Here is a 12,922-nt window from a genome sequence, read left to right on the forward strand (position 1 = left end):
GTAAACTTGAGTCCCATGTCTTCAAAACCGGGTAAAAAACGCGCTATAGCGCGTTTTTGCGATCACTGGACTGTGCTAATTCATGTAATATATGCGAGACTTGTATATCTGTGTGCTATGGAGTCTAATTCTGTATATGAAAAGCTACGATGCAGCGGCTGCAGATTTTTTCCATGCCAAGTTCCTTTGTGTTTCATATACGAACTCAGTCACACACAGATAATACACAAGTGTCACATTACATAATATCATCAGCACAGCCTCCCTGTGCATCCTAATCGCATCGTGTGGAGACAACCACTAATTTACTTGAATACATTTTCAGTTCCATTTATACCAGGAAAAACACTGCCACTTTACAATAAGTACAGCTGAAAAAGCTGCCTGTAGTTAAGGCAGTCCGTGGAAAAGAGAAGAGATCGTTATGTACAGTACAACTCTCAAACATTGCTGTGAACACTGTGACGTCCTAATTAATTTAGCATTAGACTTTCGGATACACACCCATTCACCACACCTGTGGATTTGGGCGAGGCTGGTTTCTTGTTAATCTCATCCTGTTCTGTCTTGATAAAACAATCACGGCTACTAGGAGTCTAGTAGCAGCATTTTACCCCTCCCATTTCCCCATTCTCAACAAAAGATGTCTCAAAAATACAGAGACATGGCATCCCCTATCAGCAAAATTGACTGATGATGCCAAGAAGGGTGTGGATAACTAATGAACCTTAACTACTATGTGTTCTATTTATGCGTGATCTGTAAAGCTCAGACAACATTAAGTTATCAGCTTTATATATTAAGAAGGAAGTGGTTGGGTTGTAATATTTGGCTACTCAGTCACCAGAGGTGTTCTACGCCTCAATCCAATTGCAGGAAATTCATAGCATGTGTTTACTTCTGCTGCAATTGCTGCACCCAGACTATGGCAATAGATGTATCCCAACACTGTAGCCAGACTATTGTACTGGGGGGTGGTATTCAGTTTGCCGGCTGTTGAGATCCCGGCGCCGGAAACCCAACACCTGGCATACCGGCAACTATTCTCCCTCTTGGGGGTTCACGACCCCACGAGGGAGAATAAATAGCATGGTGCGCGTAGCGCGCCACCGTGGCCGCAGCGTGGCGAGCCCACAATGGGCTCATTTGCGCTCGCCCAGCTGTCGGTATGCCGGCGGTCGGGATCCCAGCGCCGGTATGCTGGACGCCAGCATACCATACTACACCCGTACTGGGGGTCATAAAATCGTTAGAGCATCTGATGCAAACACTGCATGATGCGCATACAGAAGGGAAATTAGGACATGCCCATGGAGCAGACAAGGAACAGGGTGCCACTGTGGTCTGTGCAAAGGAATTTAAAAAAAAAAAGCGGTCATGACTATTTTTGATGAAAAGGGAGAATTATAACAGTATAAACAGGTGAGAAAATGTTACTATAACCTTCTTAGCAAGTTCAAAGTGTACAACCAAATCAAGGTAAAGAATCATTAAAGGCTGTATTTTGCAGGTTTCCCCCCCCCCCCAATATATAATGTACATAGGTCGCTTTATATGGCAACAAAGAATCATAAAAAAGCATATCTTATGTTTAAAATGTATGTGACTGCAATTGTCAAAGTGATTGATTAGAACTGACAAGACTAGGAAGACTTTAGTGTAGTTTGTCAGTGTAACAGATATTGCAATATTTGGAAGTTCAATGATTTTATATAGATTGCATTTTGGAGTGTTTATAATATACAGTCGGCAAGTGCAGTGACATTGTGTGACTATTATATTCACAGAGGTTTGTAATACAACAGCACTCTACGTGACAGACTAGTACACTGGAACGTAGGGGTTGAGTATGGGTGACCGGCAGTTGGGATACTACCGGTCACCATACAGATGCCGGGATCCCGTTGTTTAGAATGGTGGCGGCGGAGGAAGGCACGGCAACGAAGCCCCTTAAGGGCTTGGTGCGCTCGCCACGCAGCGGGGAATATGGCTCGCTGCGCTTGCCTCAGGTTCTATACCCACTCTATAGGTGTGGTGGACACCCACGAGTGGGAATAGTCCCTGTCAGTCAACATGGCGACTGTCAGTATTTCCACCGGGCAGGATTACGGCGTCTGTAAAGTGACCAGCGTTCTCCCTACCGCCAGTCACATAACCGCATCCTGAACATAGCACTGTACTTCTCTTAGAATTTGTCCTCACACTAACCTGATGGACCATGAGGGACTGGACTTGTCTTTTAAGAACCTGCATTCTCGCTGTGGTGACCACCGATCTCACGTCTGGCACCACACTCTCACTCAAGATCTCGCTTATTAAACGGTGATTCCTCTGGAAGCGTGCTGCTGCTGTGTGTTTCATGGAAAACCCATCATCGTAGTCTAGAAGACAAAGAAATTATCAAGTTTTCTGACAAGTATAATGGACCACCATCTTCCCAGTACTCCTCATTAACTCCGCACACTACCTGAAGATGCTCTACCATGTCCTGATCATAGGTCCCCCCCCCTACCATTCCCCATGATAAATTAGCCATAAAGGACAGGGAAGTTGAGTGGCTATACGCAAATTCTTATACATTACTAAAGGCATTATTGTATAGCAGGATAATATTACATACATTTTATTAACATCGTTGAAAAATACACTACCTATAAAACACAATTTGTAACCTAGAGCTAGTTTGTTAAAACTGAGAAATGATCCATGAGAATAAGCAATTATGGAAGCCGAGTATGCTTACAGACAAGGAATATTGAAATGAGATAGGGAATTAAAGAAAAGGAATTACAATGAGGAAAGCGAAGACAGATTCACAATCAGACAGCTCTCACAAAATAATGAGCTTACTAAAGAGTGTATACTAGAACTGTACAGGAGGCTGTCACATGACGCATCAGCATTGTAATGTCCATTCAGCCAGAAAAGGGGCAGATCTTTGAAAAAAGCGATGTGAAGCAGATACAGAGGTACCATAAATGTGAATACTGCTAGTCTATTTTCCAAATCACTGATTTTTTACATACTCTCTCAACACTGAAGAATACTGCCAAAGAAAAAAAAATCTCAGTATAGGATTCCTGGTATAAACTTAACTGTTCTGAACAAAAAAGACAATCCCATCTATGCAGTGAGGTGGCACATTTGCCTTCGATAAATGGCAGCCACGCAGTATCTGATCACAATGCTACCAGAAACAGATTGCCACAAGCTGCAAAGCACTAAAAAGTAAAGCAAGATAAAATTCCTTTTCAGTGCATTGGAACCTGAGGCGGCTTGTTGCAATCTGTTTCTGGTAGCATTGTAATAGACACTACATGGCTGGCATTTATCGAAGGCACCTGACAGCATAGATAGGACTGTCTGTTGACCAGAACTGGTTCCCAATCACACGATCTTTGAAACAGTGATTCTCCCAATTTGCATTACATCTGGTTAGTTGGAAAGACATAAAGTCCCTCCCACAAGTGTTTAAGTGTTACAGAAATGATAATTGTTTGTTATTTTATCTTGCATATAGGCTTTTTAGCCAATAATTGATATATGATAATCTGGAAAGGCAAACAATTTATGAAGAGTGTTCCACAGGAAAACACTGCAACACACAGCTACCAGGCACAACCAAACATATGGAGCACAGTTCAGAAAATGAAAGACTTTTTTGAGTGGTTGTTAAGGGTTGTCCGTTTCTTTAATTTCCCCAGTTTTCACTAAATCTGCATCTCTGCATGGCTTTCAAATGAAGAACATATTCAGTATCAAGTCCAAAATAAAAGTGGTTTGTGGAAAACACAAATGCAAAAGGCTTGATTTAACTGTGACAAAATAGCAATAACTGAAAGCATTAATAATTTAGAAAATCACCAGTTAAAGCAATAAACCTCAGCATCCTATATCACTTTCAGAGCACTAGGGGGAGCTGGAGTACATAGTAAAGAGATATGGGTTTATGCTCAGAAACAAATGAAGAAGGAAATGAAGCCAATTTATGAAAAGTTATGCAAGTAAAATATCTAAGATATAGCAACTTATATACATAGCAAGATATAGCATGTTTGTGTGTAATCTGTACTATAAACACATCTGAATCTGCTTTATTGATATTATCATTTCAAACATAGTCTGCCGTAGTAGTGCATCTCCTTTGTGGAGAAGCAGTGCTCTTGTCAATCAAGTTTTCCTCAAACCTTCAAAGTGTCCAATATAATAAAGGACAATTCTATGCACCAACAAATGGAATGTTTACGAAAAACAAAACAAAAACAAAAGACAACCTTGTTTTAGTGTAACCAAACAGGTAACCATTGTAAAAAGATTTGGGGGCAGAGCAATGGACCCCTGCCTCAGTGCAATATGATGTACAAATATAAAGTGGGTTTATCTTAGGGACCAACAAATGGAAAGAATTTGAAACATTCAGTGCCCACACATTTACAAATGTCCCTACTGGAACAGCAGGGGTAACTGCTAGAACAATGAAAGCACATGTGATCTACAGGGATTAGTCCACTTGACAACACAAGCATTTAATTTTACTAGGAAAATACTAAATACATAAGACATTTAGAATGGGTTCCTATGTGGCATATTACACTATATTTAAAAACTATAAAAAACAAAAAAGTGGCTTGATAGGAAAACATACTTGTGTTTAAATAAAAAACACAATGTTACATTCCATTTGCATTTTCTAAAAGCTTTTCTAAGGAGAGGTATAGTAGGAAAGAAGTGTCCATATAATTCAATAATATGTGAATATAAATTTGCAGAAGGGTTCCATGTTGTTAAAGTTTTCTATGTCATATGGTGCATATATATGTACATACACACTAGTAAAGGGACTCAGAATATGCCGTCACTTCTGTCTGCTCCGAGCTCCACCCAGTCCCGCCCCCTTCTATGCACTGCCCCCCTATAAAATCTATATAAAAGTATAGTGACTACACTACATTCAGAAGGAATCTACTCTCCTTTATGTAATTGCTGCATGTTTCATGGTTTTCAGGAATGTCGTCCTAGGAGTTTAACTTTTTTATACAGAAAGCTTAAAAAAAAGCAACACTGTTGTCGTGTGAAAGGGTTATTGAAAGTTAAAACAAACCAACTGTTTTCTATTGTTTGTGCAAAATTGTTCAGCTTCTTTGTCCACTAATAGCACATACAGTTTAAAATGTGGAAGCATACATTACTGCAATTGATGCAATTGTCGTGAAGTGTTATCCAATTAAAAGAACACAAAAATCGCCTTTATTGATCTTTGTTTTGTGTATATATAGAACAGTGTTTGAATGGGGTTCTGGATTAAATAAATAGTTTTCTCAATTGTCAGTACAAAGAAGTATAACACTTTGCAGTAAAGTGTTCTAACAACAAGATTTCCAAATCTGCAATACCCCCACAAACATAATAAATAAATCCATAAATTACAATTATAAAGTACAGAAGAGCTAAATCAATAAAAATCACCCAAAAATGGTTTCACAAATTTCAGACATTCAATTATTAGTAACTTCATGTACCTGATGCTTCCTCGAGATCCGGAAGACACAGATAAAAGAAAAGCTAATGTAAAATAGACCTCACAATTCCAGTGTCTGAATATCTGAGTAAGCTACACTAGTCTGTTTTGCTAGTAACTGAAAACTTCAATTTCTGCCAAAGAACGCTCTTTTTTCATAATTTGTAGTCAATAAGGGGATTTTAAAAATATAGGTGGGAAAAAAAATAAAAAAATATGGAGTAGATCTTTCCCTTACGGTTAATTCCCCATATACTCCATGTTAGCATTAGGATAACTGGTAAACATGTTGGAAGCTGGAGTGCAATAGCGGAGCCCCAGATTGCTGTACCTACCGTCAGGATCCTCTGCCGGCTGAATACTCATATATGGTTCTCCCTTATCAATGCGGGACTGGCGCTGGCGACTTTCTTCTTCCAGGGCGGCCTCAGCTCTACTTTTGGCATTGATGTAAGCAAGATAAGCAGGGGAGTTGTGGTACGTCTTCATTGATTCATTGTACTCTATCTGCAAAGGAAGCACAAAAAATAATCTACAATTACAATTTAACACAGAGAAGCCATTAACAATGCTGGGATTTCATCTTGAGTCACGTAATAGTATTTCTATGTCCATTTTTCCTATAACACTGCTATTTTAAAAAGGCACACAATTGGTACAGTACTTAATGCTTATGTTAAACAGAAAATTAGACTTTCATACACAGAAGTTAAATTCAAGTGAAGCCTTGAAATAATGCTACAATACACAAAGGGTCGTGCGGATTTATTTCCAATATATGTCAGAGCTGCCCATATCAACAGTCCATCCAATGCCCTTTACAGCCATCAGCACTGACAAAGTATGGACAGACACTTTTTAAATCACACTAGTATAACATATGTAGAACTAACATGACTGAAAAACTTTACAGTTCGTGCATGATTTTATGATGATCTCTAATCAAAGAAGGTGTTCACACACACACAATTATTATGTCATTATATCAAATATTATACATATCTGTGCCATAATTAAAGTCAAAGTAATTATATGCATCACAGCAGATCCAAACAGTAAAACAAAGTTTATTTATACCCCTGCTAGAATATCGAGATACTATGCTGCCAATTTACATGAATTCAGGTTTCTATGTAGAGGACAAATGTGCTACATTCCGGTGTTTAAAAACAAAACACAAAAACAAACACCTATAGACATGAAAGTAAAAAACCATAAGCATCACGAACAAAGCATTGTAGAATACATATACATTTAAAGGACAAAATATCTAGAATATTGGTGTACATAAGAGGGCTACTAGGAAAGTAACAAAATATTGTACCAACTTGTCAGAGCAGAAGACATGCAGCAATTGCTATGTGAGGAAACCATTTTATCTATACCTAGGATTGGCTCATTTAAATGCGTTTTAAGCGGATACATCTGAGACATGCAATCGCCTCTCATTTTCCACATATCACAGATGCAGCAAAACTAGCCATCAGGGGAAACATGTTTCATGAGTTGGGGGACCACAATGCATTAAAAAAAATAAAGAACATGAGTTATAATTCGTGCAACACTACAGGTACTCCACGCAATCAGATAAAACATCTGCAACACTAGGAAGTGTTAATTTCTAAAACGAGGGGTGTGCAATAAGTTTTCATATGCACAAAAAGTATTATATTTACAACAAAGTGAACATTACATTTTTTCAAAGTATTCGCAAGAGGACTCTATGCAAAGTTGCATGCGCTCAAACCACTTGGTGAAGCAGCTGGACCAGTCCAAAGCGGGTAAGTCTTCTAGATGCTGGATGAAGGTTTCCACTTCAGCTTCCAGTGACTCTCAACTAATCCCAAGCATCTTGCTCTTGATTTGTGGGATCAAGAAGTCGCAGGGGGCCAGGTCTGGACAGTATGGTGAATGACTAAGCTCTATCGGCCCAAAAATCCACCACTTTCCTGGACTTGTGGGCAGGTGCATTGTTTTGATGGCGAAGGGCATCATGAGCTCCAGTTCTCGGAGAGCGCCTGAAAATTACTTCTAGCACTTGTGGCAGGCATTGGTGGGTGTACCAGTCCTCAGTCACTGCGCTGCTGCACGTGTGGTACAGTATCAAAAGACCAGTCTAGGCCACAAAAACAGCCACAATGTGCTCACGTCGGAACTTCTGTGGTGGCGCACCTTAAACTTGGGCCCACTGTTTGGTCTCTGAGTCGAAACTGTAGATCCAGGATTCATCGCTACTGAAGATCTCCCAGGCAGTTTGAGTGACCCCCATCAAACCTGGCCAGACAAAGGTCAGCTGCATCGGTCGTCTTCCAGGGACTGTTTACCGCACCACAAACCACTCAAACAGTGGTTCGAGACGGTGCATTCTCCCCATAAGCAGCTTGTAGCCTGCCAAAATTGTCTTCCTGTCATAGAGCAGTCTTTTAGTCACAGAAGATCAGGCCTATCCAGTGGCCTCTGTTGAGCTCTATAACGGGTTCCTGAAGGAAGTGAACAAGCTGACTTTTTTGGTATGCAGTACTGCTTATAAATGTTTCTGTGCCTTAACATTTCACTTTAGGCAGAGATTATAGTTCACAATCAGTCAGATTGTGTCCACTTATATACTGTACACACGGGAAATTATTGCACACCCCTCGTACATAATAAATATTATTTTTGAAAAACATTACCTAAATTTCAAGTATTCATGTTTTAACTTATGTAAAGGGGGGGGTTGTTTCTGCTGCAAACCTGGGAATTTTGTCCCTAAACCCTCCTTTCGGTATAATTTTTGAGAATCCTCTAACTATTCAACGGGGTAAATGGTCTATTGGGATATGGCTTACAAAAGCTGGGTACATACAGTGTGACCCAGCGATGTGACGATACATTGCATCTGTCGTACCCACTAAATGATCCGCTGTACAAGGCGCAATGTATCGTTACATTGCATTGGCCGTGAAATTGTTCCATTCGATGTGCAGCACATCCAATGGGAAGTGAATAAATGATGGCCGGGAACAACTAATTGGGGTTATCGATGTGTGCGATATATCACTCAGTTCGGTCTCGGAGCTATATATTGCAGGAAATATCTTCTAGTGTGTTTTCAGTTTTAGACAGTGCTCGCTAAAGGGAGATAGACACAACCATCTAAGTTCGCTCACAACTTGTATCCAAACAATACAGTTTTGTCTAGCATATGAAATTCTCTTTACTAACCATGTAAAAACAGCAAAGACAGGGGTGGGATGAGACCTAAATACCAGGGATTGTCAAGAGGTGGGCAACGTATTTAAAAATTGTGATAGATACTACTTGGTTCCGTTTAAATTCCATATGGCTTGCAGTTTGACAGATGAAAGCTGCCTGCATGAATAAGCACAGACACCACTGAACAAAATGAAACCTTACACATCTGTGAATGGTATAAAGTCCTCTGTATCTCCATCTACAGATGTGTCCTCATACATGTTTGCTGCAGTCGTGCCAAACAGCCTCTCTTGGCATTCCAGGTGCCATGAGATTCTGCTAGTGTCAGTTATTTTTTTTTTATGAAAATGTGTCTAAATCGCAACATGATGCAACTAGGATGCACCAGACTGTGCAGATTAAGTTGATATGCGACATATGTATAGCTGTGTGCGACTGAGTCTCTGAATCTGCATACGAAATGCTATGATGCAGCAGCTTATTCCCAAGCCAAGTTATGATAAGCTTCATATACAGACTCAGTCGCACACAGATATACAAATACCGCATATCAAAATAATCAGCACAGTCTCCGTGTGCGTCCTAGACATACTGCAACTAAGTAGCATTTTTGGCAAAAAAAAAAAAAATGCATGATGATAGTGGAGTGCACAGGTCAGCTCACTCACACCAGGCATGGCACACTCTGGCGTATTGAGGCTAGATGTAGGAGAACACATCTATATATTTTTTTGTTTGGAAACAGTTAACGTGAACAAAAAAACAAGGAAAAACAAACATTTCAAAGCGATAAATTATCAAATTCAAGACACAGGCCCCATTCAATAATTACGTAAGCACAGATATTTTGCAAAATTCAAAGGGCAAAAAAAGGCAATGGGTAACACCTTAATACTGGTGCATAGAGTGTGATGACAGGAGCACTTACAGTTTACTAGCTTCTCCTCCTCTATATCCCAGTACTTTTACAAAGTCCAGAGGACAATACGAAGAGGTGACAAGTGTCAAATGCGAGAATACCAGCTTTATTTTACACTTGAATCAATATCTCAGTCGACATACTATTGTATGGGACAAAAAAAATCATTCACACGAAACATTCCCACAAAACAATAAGCGCACTTCTGTGTGCCTTATCGTTTTTTTCCACAGATTGGCCGGATTACCTGCCGGTATGTGTACTAACCTGCGGCAGTGTCTGTTGTAACCAGTCACTGTTGTAACAATAACAATCCTAATAAGGAAAAAATAAGAATTTACTTACCGATAATTCTATTTCTCGGAGTCCGTAGTGGATGCTGGGGTTCCTGAAAGGACCATGGGGAATAGCGGCTCCGCAGGAGACAGGGCACAAAAAAGTAAAGCTTTACTAGGTCAGGTGGTGTGCACTGGCTCCTCCCCCCATGACCCTCCTCCAGACTCCAGTTAGGTACTGTGCCCGGACGAGCATACACAATAAGGGAGGCATTTTGAATCCCGGGTAAGACTCATACCAGCCACACCAATCACACCGTACAACTTGTGATCTAAACCCAGTTAACAGTATGACAACAGAAAGGGCCTCTTAAAGATGGCTCCTTAACAATAACCCGAATTAGTTAACAATAACTATGTACAAGTATTGCAGATAATCCGCACTTGGGATGGGCGCCCAGCATCCACTACGGACTCCGAGAAATAGAATTATCGGTAAGTAAATTCTTATTTTCTCTATCGTCCTAAGTGGATGCTGGGGTTCCTGAAAGGACCATGGGGATTATACCAAAGCTCCCAAACGGGCGGGAGAGTGCGGATGACTCTGCAGCACCGAATGAGAGAACTCCAGGTCCTCCTTTGCCAGGGTATCAAATTTGTAAAATTTTACAAACGTGTTCTCCCCCGACCACGTAGCTGCTCGGCAGAGTTGTAATTCCGAGACCCCTCGGGCAGCCGCCCAAGATGAGCCCACCTTCCTTGTGGAGTGGGCTTTTACAGTTTTAGGCTGTGGCAGGCCTGCCACAGAATGTGCAAGTTGAATTGTGTTACAAATCCAACGAGCAATCGACTGCTTAGAAGCAGGTGCGCCCAACTTGTTGGGTGCATACAATATAAACAGCGAGTCAGATTTTCTGACTCCAGCCGTCCTTGCAATGTATATTTTTAAGGCTCTGACAACGTCCAACAACTTGGAGTCCTCCAAGTCGCTAGTGGTCGCAGGCACCACAATAGGTTGGTTCAGATGAAATGCTGATACCACTTTAGGGAGAAAATGCGGACGAGTCCGCAGTTCTGCCCTATCCGAATGGAAGATTAGATAAGGACTTTTATAAGATAAAGCCGCCAATTCAGATACTCTCCTGGCAGAGGCCAGGGCTAGTAACATAGTCACTTTCAATGTGAGATATTTCAAATCCACCTTTTTCAATGGTTCAAACCAATGGGATTTGAGGAAATCTAAAACTACATTTAGATCCCACGGTGCCACCGGAGGCACCACAGGAGGCTGTATATGCAGTACTCCCTTGACAAAAGTCTGGACCTCAGGGACAGAGGCCAATTCTTTTTGGAAGAATATTGACAGGGCCGAAATTTGAACCTTAATGGATCCCAATTTGAGACCCATAGATAATCCTGATTGCAGGAAATGTAGGAAACGACCCAGTTGGAATTCCTCCGTCGGAACCCTCCGATCCTCGCACCACGCTACATATTTTCGCCAAATGCGGTGATAATGTTTCACGGTGACTTCCTTCCGTGCCTTAATCAAGGTAGGAATGACTTCTTCTGGAATGCCTTTCCCTTTTAGGATCTGGCGTTCAACCGCCATGCCGTCAAACGCAGCCGCGGTAAGTCTTGAAAAAGACAGGGACCCTGCTGTAGCAGGTCCCTTCTCAGAGGTAGAGGCCACGGTTCGTCCGTGAGCATCTCTTGAAGTTCCGGATACCAAGTCCTTCTCGGCCAATCCGGAACCACTAGTATTGTTCTTACTCTTCTTTGCCGTATGATCTTCAATACCTTTGGTATGAGCGGCAGAGGAGGAAACACATACACTGACTGGTACACCCAAGGAGTTACCAGTGCGTCCACAGCTATTGCCTGTGGATCTCTTGACCTGGCGCAATATTTGTCCAGTTTCTTGTTGAGGCGAGACGCCATCATGTCTACAATTGGTCTTTCCCAACGGTCTATTAACATGTTGAAGACTTCTGGATGTAGACCCCACTCTCCCGGATGAAGATCGTGTCTGCTGAGGAAGTCTGCTTCCCAGTTGTCCACGCCCGGGATGAACACTGCTGACAGTGCTATCACGTGATTCTCCGCCCAGCGAAGAATCTTGGCAGCTTCTGCCATTGCACTCCTGCTTCTTGTGCCGCCCTGCCTGTTTACATGGGCGACCGCCGTGATGTTGTCCGACTGAATCAACACCGGCTTTCCTTGCAGGAGAAGTTCCGCCTGGCTTAGAGCATTGTAGATTGCTCTTAGTTCCAGAATGTTTATGTGAAGAGACTTTTCCAGACTCGTCCATACTCCCTGGAAGTTTCTTCCTTGTGTGACTGCTCCCCAGCCTCTCAGGCTGGCGTCCGTGGTCACCAGGATCCAATCCTGAATGCCGAATCTGCGGCCTTCTAATAGGTGAGCCTTCTGCAACCACCACAGAAGTGACACCCTTGTCTTTGGTGACAGGGTTATTCGCAGGTGCATCTGCAGATGCGACCCTGACCATTTGTCCAACAGATCCCTTTGGAATATTCTTGCATGGAATCTGCCGAATGGAATTGCTTCGTAAGAAGCCACCATTTTTCCCAAGACTCTTGTGCATTGATGTACTGACACTTTTCCTGGTTTTAGGAGGTTCCTGACCAGATCGGATAACTCCTTGGCTTTTTCCTCTGGAAGGAAAACCTTTTTCTGAACCGTGTCCAGAATCATTCCTAGGAACAGCAGACGAGTTGTCGGGATTAAATGGGATTTTGGAATATTCAGAATCCACCCGTGTTGTCTTAGCACCTCTTGAGATAGTGCTAAAGCTGTCTCCAGCTGTTCTCTGGACCTTGCCCTTATTAGGAGATCGTCCAAGTATGGGATAACTAATACGCCTTTTCTTCGAAGAAGAATCATCATCTCGGCCATTACCTTGGTAAAGACCCGAGGCGCCGTGGACAATCCGAACGGCAGCGTCTGAAACTGATAGTGACAGTTTTGAACAATGAACCTGAGGTACCCCTGGTG

The 12,922-nt window shown here is 41.8% G+C and overlaps 1 protein-coding gene across 6 annotated transcripts in view; it reads right to left on the reverse strand.

The window, feature by feature from the left end:
- SMARCE1 (SWI/SNF related, matrix associated, actin dependent regulator of chromatin, subfamily e, member 1) overlaps nucleotides 1-12,922 on the reverse strand; it is a 111,230-nt gene that overhangs the window by 10,484 nt on the left and 87,824 nt on the right. For all 6 annotated transcript variants that reach the window (XM_063959795.1, XM_063959798.1, XM_063959797.1 and 3 more), the window contains 2 exons: nucleotides 5,854-6,025; nucleotides 2,209-2,381 (listed from right to left, as the gene is read on the reverse strand). In XM_063959795.1, the coding sequence (XP_063815865.1) occupies nucleotides 2,209-2,381; nucleotides 5,854-6,025 (345 nt within the window). The remainder of the gene's footprint in view (nucleotides 1-2,208; nucleotides 2,382-5,853; nucleotides 6,026-12,922) is intronic.

Source organism: Pseudophryne corroboree, chromosome 3, assembly GCF_028390025.1.
Source record: "Pseudophryne corroboree isolate aPseCor3 chromosome 3, aPseCor3.hap2, whole genome shotgun sequence".
Classification (NCBI taxonomy): Eukaryota; Metazoa; Chordata; class Amphibia; order Anura; family Myobatrachidae; genus Pseudophryne; species Pseudophryne corroboree.